Source organism: Tigriopus californicus, chromosome 11, assembly GCF_007210705.1.
Source record: "Tigriopus californicus strain San Diego chromosome 11, Tcal_SD_v2.1, whole genome shotgun sequence".
In the NCBI taxonomy this organism is placed as follows: Eukaryota; Metazoa; Arthropoda; class Copepoda; order Harpacticoida; family Harpacticidae; genus Tigriopus; species Tigriopus californicus.
The window spans coordinates 744,775-768,106 of record NC_081450.1 but is presented as its reverse complement, the minus strand read 5'-3'; the positions used below and the strand labels follow the sequence as shown (position 1 = coordinate 768,106).

The window sequence follows — 23,332 nt, the reverse complement described above, 5'->3', positions numbered from 1 at the left end:
TAACGGGAGGATTTTACGAAATAATTGCTTGAATGGAAAAATGAGATGATCAGGAACAGAGGCTGAATTCCCATTGAAGTCGACCGCCGCGGTGTGTGAATAAAAGGAATTGAAAAAATGGATTCCGTATTGTTCGGTACATAAAAGTGTAACATTGATACGATGCTGACGGGTAGGCCCGGTTTGGCCTGCTGACTTCGCAACTTGAAGTCGAGACTTCCTCGAATGAACAATTAATCACCCGATTTGATATCCTGATGTCATCTGGCATCTTCATCAAGAGGACCCTCTCCACCAACAAAAGTACACAAGCATTGAGTGTACGAGTATTCCTCTACCTATTGTGATTACTGAATTGCTGTACGCATCCATCCCAAAGCAACTGGGAAACTCGGAAAGGGAAGGATCAAAGCGTGGCATTCCTATTGGCAGAACAGCCTCCCCTCAAAATGATGCCAAGTCTTGAATGCAGTCAGTGGCTTTTGCTTCTGGTTCTGCTTGTGGTGCTCAACACCCGATTGACAATTATTCACGTGTATTTCACACCTCTTACCACGGGCCGTCACTTCCTCGTTTCCTCGTGGGGTTGGTTGGCTTTTGGAACACCCAAGTCCCGCCCAAGGATCAATCATCAGCCATCAGTCATCCGCACAATTGAAACTTGGAAGTGTCGACGGCCCACGCATTTCTCTCTCTCTTGCCTTTGGGTTTGCGAGTTCAAGGTGAAGAATAACTCGGCACAGATAATACCAATCTGGCTTCAATTGAATAAACTCTGGTTGGATTGTGAAGAATAGAAATTGTCATGTACCGTCTTTTGATCCCACGATGGTTAAAAAGCCTTAACATGATATTATTCTAGCTCGTGATGTCATATGAAACATCTACAACTTCGATTTTATTGATTTTTTTGGAATCTAAATTAGGATCACATTTAGTCAGCACTTGGATAAGAATCAGCAAATGATCTATTGGACCCCCAATGACTTACATGGAACTATGTTGTATGAAATTTTTGAACCATTTTGAAATTTTGCAAGATGTGTAAAAAATTTACTTTGGTGATATCAAAAAAAGGTATCAATTTTTCGTATAGATTGGTAAATATATAAAGGTGGCATTTTTGAGCCAGAACCGATGGAAGCAGAACGATCTACTGATACAACTCAGAAGCGGATGACAGATTGAATCCTTGCATGTATTTAAGTGCTATCTAAAATGTTCCTTAATTTCATGCAATAGGTTGTCGAATACCATATTTTTCATTTGCTTTTAGGCATGTAAGTTTTTCACATCCGCTTAAATCACATAAAGCAATAAAAATGAAGCTTTTTCTTTCGATTTTGCTTACTAAAAGAGGCCAAGATGATTTTTGCGTTTACCTCTCACAACTTCTGCCACTTTTAGCCATTTTCTGCCATTTTTTGAGACTCTTTGGTACCAAGTGGCAGAAATTCCTTTCAAATCCAATTTTTACCAACGCTGCGTGAATCATGTGGGTGGATTGGAGGGGGCGAGAGGTGTCATCTCTTTTTGTAAGAATACCCAAGTCAATATCAGACGACTTTGAATGTCTTCTGCGTATTTGTCTGTTTGTTCTCTCTTTGAGCAGAGTCAGGGCCAGAGTGTCAAATATGATAATTGATTCAAACCTTGCCCCCTCGTAATCAATTGCTTATCGGGGAGAGGATAAGAAGCGTGATTCGTCTATGTTTGTTAACACTTTTATGATCCTTGTCTAGATTAGCAAAGTATGGTTGGGATCTTTATTCATCCCCGTGTCAAGGATAAAAACGGCTGGGTCCGAAAGGTTTGGGTTTCTTCATTTATTAATTGGTTTACTGGGATGTGTCAGGTGCTGGCGAAGTTATGATTGAAAGCATGTTATTTTGATTCAATATATATTAGATTCAGTTTTTCTATTTAAATTTAGTTGAACAAAAATAATTGCTAGAGTATAGCTTCCACTCCCCTATGAAGCTCTCTGGAATGATGACTTGCTGAACATCGAGTCAGGCTTGGCAATTTGTCATTGTAAATCATACATGTATGGATTGTGGATTCTTGGCTTGGCATGAGACTGCAATTGATGGCAGAATGGTGATGAGGAGAGGACATCTCGTCACATTATACTTGGCATGCACACCATGAAGATTTGGTCGCCTCCTCAATACTCATTGCCTTAAGTTCTGCACGGTAGAGGGTAAAAGACCGAGCGCATCAATTGTTGTTGTTATCTCAATCGCCGTGCGATCATCAATAAATCTTGAATCATGACGATTTTTTACCCCCAAGAACACCCGAGCTAATCCTCACATTATCTTGGTCATCTTAACCTCAGTGCTCAAGCTTCATTGGAAGCGATAACGGCCATACACGGTGGTACCCACAATAATGATAAAGTTTTTGTGCAAATGCCAAGACTTCTTATAACGATTTTCGTTGTTATTGAAACAAAAAGAACATTTTTTGTAAAAAAGACGTCTTGAATTGTAGCTCAGATTAGAATATGAATCCAATTAAAACCTACAAAGAGATAGAAAATTTAAAAACGTAATCAACATATGTTGGGAGTAGCCTTAGTTGCATCTCCAACTACAATGTCATCCTAATCAATTGAGCTTATGGCAAGATATCACACTTTCAAAGATAGCGTTTGCATCAAATTTGACTACAAATTGCTCCGGTTATATCTTAAAGCAATTGCCAAGAAATACAATATGCTTTTCCTATGCCTAAAATAAAAATGGAAATATTTCATTTTTCTAAAGTTGGTAGAAAAACCCGAAAATAGTTCGCAATATAACTTAAAACTGACTTAATGTCAATATTTCATAACGTTGATGCCATATTTGTCAATCGCAACTTTAATCAAGCTTAATTTTGAATTTTGACAAAATTCTAATAACGTTAAGTAAAAACATTGCTAGTACGGAGAAATTAATCATTGCAAAAAGTGACAAATTTGAAAATTTAACTGTCACATTTATTTGTCAAATATTTTAGGAACACAATAGGATAGTGTAGCTTTGGGCACATAAGTAAAATGAAAGGCAATTCAACATCTCTTGAAAGATTTAAGTGACATTTTTTGCTACTTTTAGCTTTAAAAGAAATCTCAAAGAAAATGGAGGAATGTTACTTCGTGTCGTGTCATTGAAAAAGACAAAAATATGCCTTGGGAATAACTGGAAACAAAATTAGGCCATTTTTCGATCTTTTAAGATGGAAAACGCAACTTTCAACTTGTAATAACTAAGCATGTGCTAAATAGAAGTTGGTGCAATTTCAGGTCAATACATAACTAAGCTACGTTAAATACTGATTGACTACATTTTTCACAATGATGCATTTTTATGTGCTTTATGTGATTTAACACACTTATCTGAGCTACTTTTAAACATGTGTGTTTCACTAAAGTTGTTCCTTTTGTCTCTTTGACAAAGAAAAACATATTTAGATGTCTTGGCATTTGAGCAAACACTTCAACAGAAAATGTTACCACCGTGTGCATAGTTGATTTGGTTTTGAGAGGGGCAGTTGTTTTTAAGTGGTTCGTTCATAAAGTACAACCCGACTCTCACAGTGATGAGGCGGGGCTGAGGTGTCAAATCTATTTCCGGTATTTGAACACTGGTCATTGAGAGATCTTCCTAATCCTTAGGAATAAGCCACAGAGTGGTTGAAAACTATGGTCGATGATTAGGACGACGCGACGGGCGCGTGACTGTACTGAGTGGATTACGTGCTATGCATGGCTTCTTGGTGTTGTTTATGGGGTATTTGACTTGGCTCAAGGCCTTAAAAAGTTGTTCTTTCAATGTCTGTTCTTACAGGAATACATATTTGCATACTTATGCATGGTGAAGAAATAGAACCTTGAAACTTCTAACAATGTTTTGCACATTTTTGCAAAAGGCTGTTCTCAAACTGTACCCTCTTGATTGTATGGGAATCCACCAGTCAAGATCAATTTCAAACGATGATCATTGACAATATGGACCTCCCAGAAGCCATGCAGTCAAATTTTAAGTGAGCCGGTATTCTGAGGTTGGGTCATACAGTACAGGTATGATTTGTTCAGAGCCCATCTGTAGTGGCTGATTTTATCTGGAAAAACATGCTTGCGTGGCTCATCCTTTTCAATTTCATGCACTAAAATGGACGCATCTTCCGAGCCATGTGGTCATGTCATGGAAGCGTCACTTTGCGTCACACAGTAGAAGCTTCACTAGACGACAAGGCGTACTTGGACTCCAACCAAGCGCATCTTGGCTAAAGCAACACGTTTCGGGGGGCCCACCCTCCTCAGAGCATGTACCATCAATATTATCAACATGTACCACTGCACGTCTGTAGTGGTTGCTTACCCCCAGTCAGGTTGATGTTGACGCAAGATTGGGGTGGGTGGGTTGGCGGGAGTGTGAGGATCCTCTTCAGCCTCGAGGCACGTATTGGCAACAATGAATGGATAAAGCGTTGATTTTTTTTGACAAAGACGACGCCAACGTCCGAGGAAAAAAGTTGGGAACAAACCATTTTTTGAGTCAGAAGTGTTCAAGTCTTTGACAGAGGAACACGCAGAAGGAACAATTCTGCAACTCTGGGACTTTTGTCTTTTGATTGAGTGTGTTCATACTCAAAGTGGTAAGGATCAAGCAATCTACCATATCTGAGATCTGAGACCAAATCTTACACTTTAACACTGAACTTTCTCTTCAGTGTTGCTTTCATCAAAGTAAAACCTCCCCTTCTATTTCCAGAACCATGGTGCATTATGTCAAAACCCTATTATTGGCATCATTGGTGGCTTCCACCATGGCCGAACCTTTTTTCTTTGGAGGAAAAAAAGGCAAGGGAAACAGAAATAACGGAGGGAGTTATGGTGCTCCTTCAGGGGGTAGCTCTAGCTATGGGGCTCCCTCCAGTGGATCAAGCTATGGAGCTCCTCAAACCAGCTCGGGCTATGGTGCCCCATCAGGTGGAGGTGGATCAAGCTATGGAGCTCCTCAAACCAGCTCGGGGTATGGTGCCCCATCAGGTGGAGGTGGATCAAGTTATGGAGCTCCTCAAACAAGCTCAGGATATGGTGCCCCATCAGGTGGAAGTGGATCGAGCTACGGTGCCCCATCTTCAGGAGGGGGTGGCTCAGGGTATGGGGCCCCATCAACTGGAGGTGGATCTGGATATAATGCCCCTTCTACTGGTGGTGGTTCAGGATATAGTGCCCCCTCAGGCGGTGGAGGAAATTCAGGCTACAGTGCTCCTTCAGGTGGTGGAGGATCCAGTTACAGTGCTCCATCTAGTGGTGGAGGATCTGCATACAGTGCCCCATCAACTGGAGGTGGCTCAAGTTACAGTGGCGGATCTGTAGGAGGTGGATCAAGCCATGGGGGTGGATCTGTTGGAGGTGGTTCCAGCTACAGTGGCGGATCTGTAGGAGGTGGATCAAGCCATGGGGGTGGATCTGTTGGAGGTGGTTCCAGCTACAGCGGCGGATCTGTAGGAGGTGGATCAAGCCATGGGGGTGGATCTGTTGGAGGTGGTTCCAGCTACAGTGGCGGATCTGTAGGAGGTGGATCAAGCCATGGGGGTGGATCTGTTGGAGGTGGTTCCAGCTACAGCGGCGGATCTGTAGGAGGTGGATCAAGCCATGGGGGTGGATCTGTTGGAGGTGGTTCCAGCTACAGCGGCGGATCTGTTGGAGGCGGATCAAGCCATGGGGGTGGATCTGTTGGAGGTGGTTCTAGCTACGGCGGTGGATCAAGTCACAGTGGTGGATCTGTTGGAGGTGGTTCCAGCTACGGCGGTGGATCAGTTGGCGGTGGATCAAGCCACAGTGGTGGATCTGTTGGAGGTGGTTCCAGCTACGGCGGTGGATCTGTTGGCGGGGGAACCAGTCATGGTGGATCTGTTGGAGGTGGCTCCAGTTATGGCAGTGGTTCATCAGGAGGAAGCTCTGGAGGGGGTTACAGCCCACCATCAAGTGGAGGAAATGCTGGGTATAGTGCGCCATCTTCAGGTGGCGGCTCTGGATATAATGCTCCATCTACTGGAGGAGGTGGCTCAAGCTATGGTGCTCCTCAAACTAGTTCAGGATATGGTGCCCCTCAAACTAGCTCAGGATATGGAGCCCCTCAAACTAGCTCAGGATATGGAGCCCCTCAAACTAGCTCAGGATATGGAGCCCCTCAAACTAGCTCTGGATATGGAGCCCCTCAAACTAGCTCTGGTTATGGAGCACCTAAACCAAGTTATGGTCGACCATCATCTGGAGGAAAGGGCAAGAAAAAAGGTGGTTTCAATCTGTTTGGCAAGGGCAAGAAAAAAGGAGGTCGTGGCAATCGCGGAAATAGTGGTGGATATGGAGCCCCATCTCGACCATCTTATGGACGTCCTTCTAACTCAGGAGGCAAAAAGGGCGGTTTCAGTCTCAAGAACATTTTTGGGGGCGGAAAAAAAGGAGGACGTGGAGGAAAGAAGGGAGGACGTGGCAACCGCGGAAATAGCGGATATGGTGCCCCATCTCGACCTTCTTATGGACGACCCTCCAACTCTGGAGGCAAAAAGGGCGGATTTAGCCTGAAGAATATCTTTGGAGGTGGAAAGAAAGGCGGTCGCGGGGGAAAGAAGGGAGGACGCGGTAATCGTGGACACAGTGGATATGGAGCACCCCAGGTCAGTTCAGGATATGGAGCTCCATCCTCAGGAGGATCAAGCTATGGCGCACCTTCCACAGGCGGCGGCTCAGGCTATGGTGCTCCCTCCACAGGTGGCGGCTCAGGCTATGGTGCTCCCTCCACAGGCGGCGGCTCAGGCTATGGTGCTCCCTCCTCAGGCGGCGGCTCAGGCTATGGTGCTCCCTCCACAGGGGGTGGTTCAGGTTACAGCGCACCTTCCACAGGTGGTGGATCAAGCTACAGTGCACCCTCTGGAGGCGGTGGATCCAGCTACAACGCACCATCCAATGGTGGTGGATCAGGGTACAGTGCTCCATCTGCAAGCCATGGACGGCGCTAAACAAGGATTTGCGAGTATATAACGCAGTAATGAAATTTGAAATCCCTTGTATTAATTCATTGTTTGTAACACACAAAACAAACACCCATTTAATGTCCAGAGAAGGGCACTGCTTGGTAACCAAAAGCTTTACCAACCTTTGTCTATCCATATTTTATTTCTCTACAAAAGTTTCCTCCTCATGAATGACTGTAGACAGGGCAAATGATGAAGAAAATATTTATATTCCATTTCTATCTGCCTGTAACACATCCAAATATAAATATTCATTTCTTTGTGTACCCGCCAAGAACAGTTGGCTAATAAAAAATTATGGTACCTGCCTTTGTACCTCTGAAGATGACGCGTTATCCTTGTTTACTTGAGACTCAAACGCCATCTTTTCTACTCCACTTAAGAACAACTTTTCTATGTTGGCCCGATATTCGTCGTCCGTTTTCACATCATGTACAGTGTTTAGATGTTGCCGAATGTTCTGGATTCGCCGGAACACTTTCTTACATATGTTACATTTGTGCGTCCCCCCTTCCATATGGCTGTATTTGTGATCAGACAAAGCCACTTGGGTGCGAAATCGCTCCTTGCAGATTGTGCACTCGTACATGTGACCCTTCTCACCGGTATGAAGGTTCATATGATCTTGATAGGCCTTACCCATGTCTGTGAACTTTCGACCGCATATGTCACATTTTACGGGATATGCGCTCTTCACGCCTGCTTCTTTGGAATGTAGCCTTTGTTTGTGCTTGTACAAGTCGTTGGCCGTTTTGAAAACCTTGGGACAGAATCCACATGTGTACTTTGTACCCAGATGCCGTTTGAGGTGATCGTTCAAGGAATCCTTCCGAGCAAAACTCTTGCTGCAAATGTGACAATCTAAAGTAGAGTTTGAGAGTTGGTTTCTTTTCTGCTTCTTCTTGTCGTTGGCCTTATTTAATTGACCATCGAGTTTACTTTCCCTTAGCAAGACCCTTGATTTTACGGCAACGACGGATGTATGCGTTGAAGGAAAAGGCTCAGTGATGGTGTCACTTGGAGGTAATGCAATTGCTTGAGATTGAGACGGATACTTGCTTGTAGGATGAGATAAAGTTGCTTTAGACGCAGAGGTTGTTTGTTGAGGTTGGAGACGAGGTGGCATTTCAGAATGTGGAATCACATCCGGTGGTTTTTGATGAGAGGGTTCGTGGGCCTTGAGTTGGTGTTCCTCTAGGAATGTGGTCCCACAAACAGAGCACTTGAAGCGAGTCTCATTCACTTCTTCCACTTCCATATCTTTGGGATCTGCTGTCTTTCCATTCTCTTCTTCGTCATCGTTTTCATCTTCTTCCTGCTCCTCCTCGTCTTCTTCTTCGCCAGGATCTTCATCCATCTCTTCACTTTCCTCTTTGACCACAGCAGAAGGGACAAAATCATCACCAAATTCTCCCGTGATATTTACAGTGGCAATAGTTGGTTCTGACAGGATTGTTGTAGTATCCATTTCCAGAATTTGACACAAATCCAAGATGCTCTTTCTGTCATCAGGCTCAATCACCTCAGGTTTGAGAATGCCATAGGCCAAAGACAGGAATTGAGCTATGGTCATATGCGGGATGTCGGGGAAGATGACACATGTCTCCTCTTCATCTCCACTGCTTAAAAACACCTTCCGGAGCATCGGGCTCAACCCGGCCAACACAAACCGATGAGCGGATATCTTGAGGGATCCCTCCTGACCTATGAAGCCAACATCGAGATACTCTTGCTCTTGAATACTGTCCTTAATGTTCCGGAGAATGAACTCTTTGAAGCGTTTCCTGACCTTTTGTTGCTGCATGGCCAACCTAGAAAGCAAGACGAAACAAGGTGAGTGGGCGTCAAGGAGTATCACATCTAATTAAACAAGGTAAATACGGTGGTGCTTTGTTATAAATTCATTGATCTAGCACAAAAACACGAGGTCGGGAATAGGTTTTGATGGCCTCATCCAGCGAATTGAGCTCTTCTTCCAAAACTTTGCGTCTTGCTCGAATTCTCATGGTATCCGAACTAACTGGCAATCGATTCAAGTCCATAATCACTTCTTCATACCGATCATTAAGCCGTCTAAGAGTTTCATGTCGGTCGGATTCAGTGAGGACTTTGTGGTCTTTGGGAATGTCAGAATTTTCCTGCTCCTTGCGTATTCGAGTGGCTTCTTCGTCCCATTCTTTTTGACGATGTCTCAAGTACTTGGGAACCGTACCCGGCCGATGACCCGATATGGAAGTTGCTTGGGCTGATGATGCCGAGCTTTGGGCTCGTTTATGATGGCCCATTACGGCGGCACCATCGATATTGGCATGAATATAATCCATACCGACGCCCCGAACCACGGGCAGAGCACATTCCGAAGGATCATTCACGATTGTGTTGGATTCATCGACATGCCCAATACATGGTTGATGATGGACTTCAGATTGCATCAAGGATGGAGATGGTGAGAGAGTGACTGAGGCGGCGAGGCTGGCAAGATCTTCGGGTTCGACTTGTATGGATTGAGATGTAACTATGATATTCCAAGACAGGGTCAGGCTTGAGTAAATGCATTCAATTTAATGGCTTTTGTTCAGAAACTTTTCAATAATCATTGTACGAACAATATTTTGATAATTCTTAAGTCTGAACGGAGGGTTAATGATACATACAAAAAAGTGAATAAAGACTAGATTTAGCCTAAACCATCTCTTTTACCTAATCTCTTATCCACCCCTTAAATTAGTTTCGACAAAATAAATCTCTGGAAATACATTTGTTCTGGCTAGTAACAAAAAAGGATTTTGAAGAAACTATCATCAAAACTCGTGGCTTTAAAAAAGGACATCGATTCACAAAAAGTCTGACCATGAACTTCATTTATCTACATAACCGAAAAAAGGTTCTTACATCCAGATTGTTCCAGTGACCGAACTCTGATTTTTCTAGTAGATTTTGATACACGGTAAGGACTAAGGCTTGGAAAGAAAAAATCTTTTTGAGGGCCAACAAATCAGTGAATACTTTTTTTTTTTTTTTGAGAGCACGAAATAATTTTTTTCCAGGAAATTTTTTTTTTCAAACGCAAAGATATGAGCCCGTTTAGAAGTAAAAAAGACACGTAGAAAGCCATCATGAAATTGGTTTTAATTTTTTTTGAGGGAAGTTTCAAGATCATTTCAAAATCCTAGAATGCAAAAGCCCTCCCAATTATCTCCTCGATTGGACCCACACATCAATACCCTAGGCCATGCAGGATTCTTGATCAAATTTAGTTCCTCTGGGTCCTTTGGCTCAGTAATCTCCCAAGGTGAAAAGACCTGAGTTTAAATGCAAATATTTTACATTGCTCTTTTAAGTGTAAAGTATTGGGATTCTAGTTGCATTTTCACGGAAACCTTCAGCTTTTGCCAAATAAGCCAAGCAGGAAGAATGTGAGGAATAGAGAGCTACTGTTTTTAGACAAACCAAGATGATTCTGCCATCCCTCGATTTCGCGTGATCATTTGACTATTTCCATTTTTCCAAAAGTCTTTACCCTAACATACTAAAATATATTCTCCTTCACCTCCTCCTGGGACCCAACAGCAGTTAAAGGAGGTGCAAAAGGTATCTTTTACATCACATTTTCAAAAGTATCCATGAACTTTTTCCTCAACCAGGTTTTAGAGTCAATTGTACTCGTGGTGAATATAAACGTTTACACTATTGAGCCGTCCAAAAAATCCAGGCTAGTCAAAATTATGAAGTACATGCTTATTTTACGGGTTCCTTCAATGTTCCATCGGCATCTTAAGTTAGTAATGTTATAAAGCAAAATATCGGTGGCTATTAAAACGGTGCTTACATCAGGATTGTTCCTAAAACTGAAGTTCTTATAACGAGATGTCACTGGACATATAATACCTGACCTAGGCCTGTCAAAGGCAATAAATAACATCTAATAGAATGTGAATGCACTTCTTTGCAATCTATTGAGAGTCTGACCCTGTCGTGGGGCGGACGAGCGGTGCTCTTCCGAGGCCAGGGAGGGGATGGTTGAGAGCTGGGACGAAGACATTTGTCGGCGCATCTGGTGCGACCTCCGCGGGGCTATGGACGGCGTACTAGGCGAGCGACCCAATCCAACGGGCGAATGGGACCGACCCACTCGCGATCCACCCGCCACTTCCGTGGGGGCTGAGGCCACGCCAGACCGTTGGGTACGGGAATTGACGGGGGTGGATCGAGTCCAGGGCCGCTCCCGCGAGGTCGAGGCCACTCGCCGTCCTCCCCCTCCGACTTGACTGGCCGATCGAAAGCCGGCCCGACTTTCGATCAAAGGCCGCGTTTGACAAATGGTGTGGAGAATCTCGCGGATCTTATGCCGCCGATCGCTCACTGACACCTCCGAAAATCGCGTTTGAGCGCGACTCAGGGCTAGTTCCAGGTCGGCTTCTTCTTCGGACAAGGCCCCGTCCGGATCCGGGGGCGGCCACTGGGCGTGGCTGAGGGGTGGTTTCTTCCAATACTTGGCCCGAGAGACCGACGGGCCCAAAAAGGGACCACTTTTGGCGTGACTGGCCAGAAAAGCGCGCACGGGCGGGCCAGCATGGGTGGTTGACCCGTGATGAAAGGCGCGTGTAGCCTTCAAGGGCTGATTGGGCCGGGTCGGGCCCGCTTTATTGTCCCGAGGGAGCGTGGTGCGGAGGGGTGGGGTGGTGGGCTCACGTGATTTCAATCCCATAATGCCCGCAATCCAACCCGTGTTATCGAGTGCCTTACGCTGGCCAAATTGGACCCACAGATTCTGTCGGGCACGGTCGGGCACGGTCGGGCACGGTCAGGACCGCAGAATCAATATTTATCTGGACCGGAATGCCAAGTGGCAACCTCGGGTGAGACCAATAGTTTGGCCATATCGGATCAAGGCAGGCCTAAAGCTGGAAATCTGACCCGAAAATGACATTCAGAGGATTCACCAGTAGGGTTGGAAGATGCGAAAATTGACGATGAACAGGTCAAGAGAATAGATTCCTGGATGGGCGGCGGAGGGTGGAGGGTCGTAGGTGGGTTCAAAGGCATTTTTGTCAATTCTAACTGGATTTTTTGAGCAACCGTCAATAAACCGTAATGAATCAGTGAGAATGTGAGAATGTCTCAGTATGAGCCCACCAGGCCCATACACATACCATTTTAAAGGTACTTTAGGTGTTTGAAACAGGTTAGCCTGAGGCAAATAGTGGGACAGATTAGAACTATCACAACTACCAGATGAGGAGAGGCCAACTGTTCACCAATCAATTGACTGAGAGGCTCCTTAGAAACTCCAATAGAATTTTTAAAATCAGACTGGCACTTGGCTTTGCTCAAACTTTTGACACCTTATGTAAAGTGGTTGTAATCCCTGTGACTTATATCTTTCAAGCAAATCCTGGAGAATATCCCAATACCCACGGGGATTAACAATTAAAAGAAATGTCAAGCATTTTTCAGCCATTCATAAGCAAGAGCTCCTGATATGGGGTACAACTTTTCTTGTCGCTTTTTGCAGACATCCTTACCGCTACTGCCAAGGTGGTCCCTACCAGATCAAACAGGAAAATTTCCGGTGTTTCATGACCTCCATATTAGTATGTTACATGGTCCACCAACAGATTAGAGTTGGTGGGATGAGCTAGCCCTTGAATAAAATAGGGCCATGTTTACAACATTTTTCAATAAGCCAAGTTGGTTTGCCAATGGGGCACCCCCGCATGGTTTCGTGAGTGCTTATTTTGAGATGCGATTTGTACCCAGTTGCACCTATTGCTATTATCAGATAGTTTCGTGAACGCACATTTTGAAATGCGACTGGGTAAAATCTAGCACTGTCGCATTTCAAAAAAAATTTCGTCAAACCACGCGGGGGTACCCCATTGAAATGGTCCTCTCCGTAGTGTCACCGTAACTAAACTACAGTTTATGGTTCATTTTCCCAGTAAAATAGTATGACATCTACTTCAGCACAAGAACATTGACACAGGAGAATTTCCAAAATTTTCACCCCAGAGAGTAAAAGACACGTTGTAATTATTTTGGTCTTACAAACTCGTGCCTAGTCTGTGTCCTGAACCCACCCGACATATTCTTGGCCAAATTCTGTGATGGCTTTGGTCTTTTTGTGCTCTCTCCAACTGGGACATGCCTGTCGTCATGAACCACAACACCACAACACCACAACAACACAACAACACTTCGCCAAGCTGACAAGGTGAAGACATATAAAACAGTAGACAGTAGTGATTGGTGTCGGACAGACGGATACGTGGATAATGAGTGTGTGGGCCTTGTATTCCGGGTTAACACGGGCGCCCTTATGGCGGACTTGGAGTCACGCTTGGGCTCCGGCGAGTGTAAGTGGGCTTGGCCTTCACACAAGTGGACCGCTGGCCATGCTGCCCGGCAAAAAGAAGAAGCGCATGGATCCGGCCTTGGAAAAATTCAAGGATGAGCGCAAAATCAAGCGCTTGACCAAGGCCTTGAAGAAGATGCAAAAGAAGGACCGAATCCTCAAGCCTGTCTTGGAAGTTGAGGTTCCGCCGCATTTGGTCAAGGAAAAAGTCCAACGGGATCGGGGCACTGAGGTCCCGTATGAGATCCAAGAAGAACGCATTCTCTTAGGTCAGTAGGAATGGAATTATGATGTCTTGGGACACAAACCTGTCTTCATTAGGAAAGGGAACATGTGATCTGAACTGTTAAAATGATGGAGGTTGACCTTGTCCCTGGCCTGGCTTTAGGAGATTTTTACCAAGAAAGATGGACACCGACAGCGCTCGGACACTCACACGTTTTGTCAATCCTCTTCGGGCCCAAATTGTAGTCTACGGTCATTGTAAGACAAAAAACATCTGGGTGGGAATTCCTTGCCGTTTCAGTACTTGTTTATCTTTTAATTTTTTTAATAAATTATAATTAATAATTTAATAGATTAAATTTTTAATAAAATGATTCATAACATTTAGGAGAGGTTAGGAGATCGTCTACAGTGTCCAAAAATCATTCATTTTAAGTGCAAAAAAAATTGCAAAAAATGTCGAGAAACGCAATATATCTCGATACTTTTCGCTCTGTTTACTTTTTCAAACACAACGCATAAACGCTGAAGAACGATAAACTAGGGTGTACGCACTTTCTTTAAAATCACTCTATTGTACGAAATCATTATAGTATGTTTTATTTCTCACCTGAAGTGTGTACGGAGAGAAGGCAAAAGGTAAAGCGTGTTAGGCTACTAAAGTAACCCTTCACATTTATTTTTACAAAAAAAGCTTAGTGAAGTTTGAATGATTTTGCTACAGAGTACAGCAACGCTTTAGTTCATTAGGAAAGCATCAATTGCATTTCGCCATTTACTAAAAAAAAAAAAGTGATTTTGACAGCTGAAGAGATGTATTCTTGAAAGGGGTTGCTAAAAGCGAACTAATCAAGAAAAAGGGGAAAACCAATGAAGAAGTTCTAATTTTCCCGTCAAATCGGTCAAAAATGCAAATGCACAAAATAATACATATAATGCAAAACGATCGGAAAATAAGAGAAGACAAAATGTTTTCATTTTTTAAACAGATTGTTATTTTTCAACAATCAGAGCTTTCAAACTCATCAGTACTGGTTTGGAGGCTGCTGTCGCATATTGATTGATCCACTTCTAGAAATATGGACTGCAAACGATCTTGACGGCCAACTGCTCTTGCCGAAAATTCGAATTTCATGTAGTGTTTACTAGATAACTTAAACCATGTCTCCTGAGTTCCCTAAGCATAGGTTTGGGCTGAAATTTGCCCAAGGTCATCTATTCAACAATATCTTGCGGTCGTATGAAGTGCTGACTTGGAATAAGATGAACGGTTTAAGAGATACGAAATTTTGGCTTCCATCCGCAGTCCACATCTCTAGAAGTCCGGGATTGATCAATTTAGACCGCCTTTTGATCTCCGGACAGGCCCATTCAAAATAGTATTTGCCGAACTAGAAATCTAACAACTGTAGGGGGATAAAAAAGTCTTGAAAAGGTTAAAGTTAGATATGTCAAAAAGGTTATTTCCTTTGGTTCCCTGATTTTAAAAAAGTGCCCCGTATATAATTCAATTTTGATTATGTAAGCTTTATTTCGAGTTGCGTGTACGGAGTCATTTTGTCCTCATGAACTCAAAAATCGAATTATCCTTGAATACCGGACGGAACTACCCCTCATATTGAAATGAGGTACGCAGATCAAACCAAAAATCTCCCATAAATGATTAACATTCACCTTGTTCGTTTTTCTGGCATTATTAGTCATAATTTTAATTTAAAGAAGACAACTTTCATCTTCTCCACACCTCAGTCTGGTCCTTGACACTCACAACTTGTAGAAAAGAAAAGGCAATTCCAAATGGAAAAAATGACTTTAAAAAATCCAAGGTCCAATTACGTCTTTTTGCCTTCCTAGTTTTTTTGTATAACGCCTAAAAAAGAGACAAAGGCATTCCGAAAAATGCTAATATTTTTCATTGCTCAAATTGGCACAACTTTTAGTGGACTTTTCTTTTGGTAGGAATGGGCACCAACCCTTGGCGATAATTGCAAAACATTCGCAATCAACAGCTAGACTGCCTTGTGCAAGCCATTTCTTGAAAGATGAGTTTCATATGTGCATATTTTTTATAACATACTACGATCGATTTTGCATGAGCACACAAAGCATTCAATTGCCTAATTTTTTTCATTGCTTTGAATTATTCAAGATTGTTTGACGACACCTAGACGAGGCATATTCAATTATTTAAGGCCGTCGAAAGCTGCATTGAGAATGGGGCCCGAAATGGTGTTTGAAAAACAAGAAACTTCCCATCGACCATAGATATTAAAATAATATTCAGATTTAGACTCAATTTGTCATTATTTTTTTCTGACAGACCATGTCCCGGCCCGTTTTTGACGCCGGAAAAAAAAGCTGTTAATCTCTGGAGTAGAGCAACTATTGCAAGTTACTGTTTTTCAAAGTGTCACTGCCATGCTCTTTTTTTTTAGGATATTTTGTATTGCCCTTCGTGTAGATGAGGGCGAAACAAATAGACTAAAAATCAACGAAGAGTGTAATTTTCCAAGCATGGAGAGACAGCTGTGGGTCGGTGATTCATAGCTATCTTTTTTAAGATCAGCTCCAATTTACAATCCATGTCAATTGTGAGCTGTGGATTTATAATGGGACATAGAAAAGTCCCAAAAACTTCGAATGTTGAAGGGTTTCAAAAGCAACTCGGATATGGCAAGATTCACAGAGAATACATTCAATCAAAGAAGCGATGTGACAAGAACCAATCGAAATTACATACTTATTCATATATAAGACATAAAACTCCTCGTAGGTCTCAATGGTACGTGTCACGTCTTGAAATCGCCACACCTAGGAGTCACTTACCTTCGCCTTTTCTAATTAACTTTCAAGGAGACTGGCCTTTTTGACTTGAACATTGAGCTGACAACCAGAATTGACAACCTTGCTTAGTTGTCAAGACAGTTGATGGACCCCCCATTTACCCTATTCCTTATTATTGGAGTTTTAGTTAGAGGCACTATACGTACATATCTCATGGTAATCAAAAGTGATATTGTAATCAGAACTAACAGAACAAAATTAATATTGATTAGATCAGGATGTTGTTGGTTGGCAAGAATATTCAACAACCGTTATTAAATTTTAGTTAATTGAGGGAAAGCCTTTGTTTTTTATAGCAAATTAGTCAACAGGTATTTTTTAGACAAACTTGATCATGATGATCTGGCCACGGCGGGCCTTCTACCTCAATATTAATGGCCTGCCATCTGACGGTCAAGCTGAGAATTATGAAAAGTGTTTGCTTCAGATTCAAAAAGACAAGTTATGAGGGATGTATCCCTTGAACATGGAGGTCTCAATTTAACTGGAGGTCTATCAAATTATCGTCGTATACCCCAGAAGGCTCTGCTCTCATTAGGAAACGGGGCTAAAACGATAAGTTAGGCCTTACCTTGGATCTGTTTTCACCCTCCATCCTGTTTAAGAGGTTACTGCTAATCATTTTCAGTCAATATAGTCCAATTTTCACGTATATTGTTGTTTATAATTCAAGATGATTGACATTGGAATTCCAGGATCGTGTAGTAGTTGGCCCCTTTTTTTCTGCAGTTAACAAAACACGTCTGATTCACTTTCAAGGAGTGCTTGGATGTTTCTAGCAACCACTCACATTAAAAATATTTTGGAACTTTACACGAATTCTTGTCGCTTGTAATCTTTATTCGAACATGTCAAATTTCACAGCTCGTTCATCTTGTATCACCCGTTTACCTCAACTTCACTTGGAGAGCTGAAAAACTTGAACAATAGGAAAAAGTCCTGGTAGACAGGAATTCCTCCAGCTACAGCTTAAAACTAGCCATGTTCCTCCCTACAATTTCGATTGTCTATTGCGAGGGAATTTGTCTGGATTGGAGAGCGTGACCATTATTTTTTCAATTTCTGGTCGGGAGGTTGAGTTCAATGGCTTCTAAAATTTCCGTTATGCTATTAGGGTACATTTGGCGGCGTCAAATATGTCCAGTGTAACGTCGTCCATGCATGGCATTATCGTGTTCAAGGTGAAAAGAAATCACGGTAATCTGGCCGCGATGGCGCTTTTCCGATGGTGCTGTTGTCCCGCCATCTGAGAGTCAAGCTCTGAGTTACAGAAAGTGGCATGTAAAATCCATGGGGACAAAAAAGGCAGGTGATGTTTTATGTATTAAAGAAGTTGGATGAGCTCGCCCAAGAGTAATTTTGGCGCTATTGACTTGTCAAACTTGAGAATTTCGCAATGCCTTAAAATCTGTCTCACAAAACCTTGTTTCGACTATTTCTTGTACTTGCTTTGGGTTTTGGGTCGTATATGTCTTGTACAATCGCCTTCACAACTTTTAGAGGTTTCCTGAGGCGTTAGTCATCATACTACGAAATTCTTAAACTTGAAAAGTCAATACTATACATTGGAGTCATATGATTGCACCAATGTGAGCCAAAGCTTAGGTAATGGGCGGCTTATTAACTTTTTGGAAAAACAAGAATCGGTTGGAAGTCCTACGAATTTTCAACTTTCCCTCCCTTTTGGCAAAATCAGGTGCTCCTCCCTGAACATCATGCCAACTGTATTCATTGGGATATACTTCAAAAAAAATCAAAAACGAGCCTTTAGAACAATTCTTTGTTGTAAAGTTGTTCAAATAATTGTATTTACTAATATGTTACAAGGTTCAAGTTTGTTAGAATCCCTTGGACTTCAAATGTAGAGTGAATATTTAAAGTATGTTTTAACTTTCTAAACAATCACGCCATGATGAAGGAAATCAGCCATCTTGGACAGGACTTTAACGTTGAGAATGATGAAAAATCCGAAGCAATTCAAGTTATCCAACAAACAAACTTCATGAGAACCCTAACGCAAATGGTTTACACTGTCAAGTGTCCAGAGAGTGGGTTGTAATGGTTTGCCTGAAGTCTGATATTGATAAATGATGAAATGATCAAATAATATAGATAAATAAGAGTAAAGTAAAATGAATAATCTTCTTGTCTTGAACTGCTGGGATTCCAATCCTGGTAGCGGTAAGGAAGTCTGCAAAAAAAACCTCTACAACATTTTGTCCTTGGTCTTGATTTCGTTCAAGTCTTGTTTTGCGTTGGTGATCCTTTGAGAAACACTGAAGGTGCTGAAAAGGGCTATTCAATCGTTGTGTCACTTGGTAATGATGACTTGGGTGGCACTCCTTTTGAGAAGGCTGTTTTTATAGATTATATTACGTCAGTAAACTTTTCTTGGGCCTTTCCCAAACTTTGATGAATAGCTCATTCACAAGTTGCTCTCAGATCAGATCAGAGATTGAATATGGCCGGTCAAGGGCATTGGCACATCTACTTTTTCTGGCGTAAATAAATCAACATCCACGGGATGCAGAGCAGAACCGTTTAAAAGACTTCGCACTTATCACTCACAAAACTTTTATAGCATCGATAACTAACACTCCTGTATGCTTTTTCAACTGAAGACCTTCGGCCATTGGATTCGTGATGATTAGACTGGTACAAAAAATGTTGTTCATATGTCAAGCATGAATTTGAGATGGTTTTACTAATCGTTTTTTTCCCAATTGCTCAGTTCAGCTCCTTGGCACATCCAAAACGTCAAACTTCTGGAAATTCTCCTTGACGTGGAAACAACATATTTTGTCAGAGCCTAGCTGATGAAGAATTGTGATGAATTTGTTGCTTTTAATCTGTTCTCAGGGTGTTATTGTAGTGTCTTAGGAGGGATTTGGAAAAAACGTGAGGTATTTCAAATTATCGAATAATTTTCAGCAACTAGATCCGGCTGATTTGAGTTTAACTGATTTTTTTTTGCGGACTTCCTTACCGCTACCGGAATTGGAATCCCAGCAGTTCAAGACAAGAAGATTATTCATTTTATTTGACTTATTTATATCCATATCAAATCAGGACAATAAGTTCAGTTAAGGAGATGAATTTTCCATCCCTTTTCATATTTCATAAAAGATCTCCCTGAATGGGAGAGAGGATGAAAAAAATACAAATGAAGTGGGAACACAAAAACTAGAATGTAAATTTTATTCATGAAAAAGTCCCTTAGATTGCCCAGTACCTATTTTCAGCTATAGCTAAATCTGTTCACATGATCTCTTGGTTTATGCTGCTTAGGATGGTGCTTATAATTGTCATTGGCTAGCCCATTGAACATTGCGGGAATTTTTTTCCGCCATGCAGGGCGTTTGAAGAGGAAGAAAGCAAAAAGGAAAGCAGGAATTCTGCTCTCCCTTTATTTATCCAGGCCAGCCCCGCTAAGGGGCCTCATGTCTGAGTCAGTACATATACTTATCTAATGCATATAAAATTGAAAGCATATGTTAGTTTAACCATTCCTTGATCACACTGTAGCAGATATTCTCTTGGCTCATCCCTTTGACGGCTTTGCCTTGTGCCTCAACCAATCTGGGTTGAGAATTTCAGTCGGCCATGAATTTAATTGGTTCTTGGAAGGGGTGAAGGGGTTAAGCGGATAAGGGTTGAAGCGGATTAGACACGAAAATAGAAGCTTGTATGAAACTGAATCCTAAAATCGTTCAAAATAATGCCAAACTTGAAATCTTAAACGGGCCATTTTTCAAGAAACCTACCCTATGAACGGTAGATGGCGCTATCTTCGGAAATTGATGACGCCAATTTGAAAGCCCTCATTGAGAAGCGCAAGAAATCGACCACTGAATCTAACTGTCCTTTGTGTTCTCTCATGTTTCCCACTCGGAACAAAGAACAATTTTGCTACATTTTTCAAAGCACCAAAGGTTGAAAAAAGAAACGGAAATCCTAGGTTAACGTTACTATTCCTTAGCCACATTGGATTAGTGATGATTATTTTAATTGGTTGCAAACTAGAAGCAAAGATGTCTTTTTAAAAAGCGAAGTTTACGCGTTGCTTTTCAGCAAAAGTTATGGCAACGTGTTACTTTTTTCGGTTACGGTTCAAGCCCTGAAAATGCCTATTTGAAATGAAGACACTGCATTTGGTTGGTTCTTTTTATAAAATTACTGCACTCAAATTCCAATCGTGGTTGGATTTGTTTACATTTACACATGTTCACAAATCTCATGTCTATATGTCTTGTAGCAAGGTAGAGCAAGGTTAAGAGTAACAGAACACCCAGCAGAGACTACAAGTTAATGTACGCGTAAAACTGAATTTCAACATTTCTTTTGTATGTGTAAAGACTTTTAATAAAGGTGCGCTTCAACTACAGGGTGGACGGGAAAAAGTGTTCCAAACAAAAGCATGTATTGCCCCTTTAAAAATTGCTCTAGATACACCATATTTTATCGACTATTTTCCCGACTATTTTGCCATTTTTCCCAGCTTTTTCTCTTTGGATTCTCAGCATAACTTGTTATCTCGGGAATGCCCGCAGGTTTGCCCATTTATGTTGTCAAAATAAAAACTAATACTATTATATACTATATATATTTCTATATATACTATATTAACTAATACTAATACAATACCTACTTCTTCGAATATAAGCCCCAATAGGGCCCTTATTGGCAACGTCACACAACCCAAACGAAATGGGTGAGAGGCACTGAAGATCGCAAAATAAACTACTCTTGACATACCATGAACGCAATTTCTTTTCCGAACATTTTGTAACCTGGGTCACTAGTTATACATAAGATTTTGATATAATTCGCTTGAAACAACTCGAGGACATTATGATTCAATAAAGATGAATACGCCCAATCGGCCTTTTATTTGGTAGGGGCTAATCCGCAAAGCGCCGTCTGAGTGTCGAACGTAAACCATTGTTCGTGTAGCGTAGAAAGCCTTTAGTTCACCAAATGTTATAGGTCGCAGAAAAACAACATGAAAAACTCCGTTTTTCAAAGACCCCATGCCCTTAAGGAGAGAGATGTAGGAAAGAAGATACGTAGTAGTGTTTCTGCATCGCTTTTAATCAGGCTTATTTTTTATTCCACGGCTCCTTTTTGTTCAGAAAAAATAGTGTATTTGCGAATTCATCTAGGCAACCAGCATATTGAGAACCACGTAGCTTATTGGGCAAAAGCTGATTGAGTGAGGGAGAGGTTTTCTTGAAATTGGTCCCTTTGAGCCAGAAAATAGAAAGCTTGAGTGCTCTTGCAAATGTCAACTCTCGTTATCTTGCATTTTTGTACATTATGAAACTAAATCGACAAAATATGGCTTTAGATTCGTGCAAATATTAAACATAATTGAATTGGAGTTATATTTTACACGTAGTTTTTGTGCCATCTATTTTTTTGCTTTGATGTGCAAGGGTTAGAGGGTGCACCTCACCCTGCCAACGAAGTCAACCATCACATCATTCATATCCCAATTCCGATAAGCAATTTCATGTCCAGTATCAGTTTGGTTCTTTGTCTTTGGGTGTAGCTTGAAGAAGATTGGGAGGAGATTTGAACTGGGACTCTCTCTCGGTAGGAATGTTAGGAAACTGCGCTAACCACTACGCCATGTCTCCTCCTTTCATTTTAACCCATTTGCAGGCACTTGCAATCATTGTCGATCAATGTTCATTTCATTTTTATTTTTGAGTAGTTCTGGACACCGTACCCTTTGAACACCTGGGGAGTTGGTTATTTTTGTTTCCTTCAACATTGGTTTCTCATGTTGGGTAATAATTTAGAATGGGAACAAAAATCAATGCAACTTTAGCAATGAACAGATGTCAAAAATGCATGATGCAATCCAAAAATGCTTCGTTTGTCATGTGCTGATGTTATCTATGGATATGGCATCAAAGTACGTTTAGCAAAGGCAAAGAATAGTTTTGGATAGAAACTCCATCCGTCCATTAAGACTGATCCCAGTGGCAGGAAATCGTTCCTCCAGGTAATTCCGAGCTTATTGCTTTGTCACAATTGCTCCCTTCCAATAAACAAAAATATGAACGACGCCCCACACCGGATTCGAACCTTGAAGCACCACAGCTCAATTCAAACAGACTTGAACCAACTGATGCCCATGATCTTCATCCTAGACATCTTGTTTTTCTTTAATAGGCAAGCAGTGGAGTCGGTTTTGCGGGAACCGGAACCGCAAAGAGGTGCGCCAATTTGACAATGTCATTTTGAGCCAACAAAAGGCTTTGGATGTGCTGAAGACCCTGTCTCCGGCCTTGCATTTTGAGGCCATTCAACACGACCCGACATTGCTTCCATTCAAGGCCAAGGGTCCCGTTTACACGCTGCCAATTCCGGAGTACATCCAGGACGGCGAGTACAAGGATGTGACGAAGGAGTTCACTATCAAATACGGGGACATGAAACAGTTCATGACCCAGCTCATCTCCAATCCCAGGAGGAGGAGCAAAAAGCAAACCGATGAGTCCTAGCTGAATGTGAATGATAAGTGAATGACGAATAAAAGCAATAAAAGCTACAAATAGAGTTTGAAATGGACTTTGTTTCAACGAATATCATAGAAATATGCCTTCATGTCGTCGTCCTATGCTTGGAGTCCGAACTAGAGAGTTATTGTACACCCATTGCTTCTTCGGATGTCGGTGTATCAAAGTCGGTCTGGATTGCTCATCCTCGGATGCGGGGTCCTCCACGGATATGGGTGACTCAGGATATGACTCATAATCACTTTTGTTATGTTCGAGATCATTCACTTTCTGCCACCTTTTCTTGGGGCTCACGGATTTAAAGTCCAACCCTGGACTCTCCTCGTCCTCGGTGGAGGATCCTTTT

General features: G+C 42.0%; 3 protein-coding genes across 3 annotated transcripts; 2 read left to right on the top strand and 1 right to left on the bottom strand.

Moving 5' to 3' along the window:
• The first annotated feature begins 4,052 nt into the window (after window positions 1-4,052).
• On the top strand, window positions 4,053-7,174 carry LOC131890162 (loricrin-like). Its single transcript, XM_059239454.1, has 2 exons — window positions 4,053-4,647; window positions 4,764-7,174. The coding sequence occupies exon 2, from the start codon at window positions 4,768-4,770 to the stop codon at window positions 7,018-7,020; it is 2,253 nt and encodes a 750-aa protein (XP_059095437.1). The 5' UTR covers window positions 4,053-4,647; window positions 4,764-4,767; the 3' UTR covers window positions 7,021-7,174.
• A 1,672-nt stretch (window positions 7,175-8,846) lies between these two features.
• LOC131890163 (uncharacterized) lies at window positions 8,847-11,874 on the bottom strand. The gene is made up of 2 exons (XM_059239455.1): window positions 11,005-11,874; window positions 8,847-9,550 (listed from the first exon to the last, which is right to left on the bottom strand). The coding sequence occupies exons 1-2, from the start codon at window positions 11,741-11,743 to the stop codon at window positions 8,937-8,939; spliced, it is 1,353 nt and encodes a 450-aa protein (XP_059095438.1). The 5' UTR covers window positions 11,744-11,874; the 3' UTR covers window positions 8,847-8,936.
• Window positions 11,875-13,212: 1,338 nt separating this feature from the next.
• Window positions 13,213-23,022, top strand: LOC131890538 (large ribosomal subunit protein mL40-like). The gene is made up of 2 exons (XM_059239898.1): window positions 13,213-13,659; window positions 22,640-23,022. The coding sequence occupies exons 1-2, from the start codon at window positions 13,311-13,313 to the stop codon at window positions 22,969-22,971; spliced, it is 681 nt and encodes a 226-aa protein (XP_059095881.1). The 5' UTR covers window positions 13,213-13,310; the 3' UTR covers window positions 22,972-23,022.
• The last annotated feature ends 310 nt before the right edge of the window (window positions 23,023-23,332 follow it).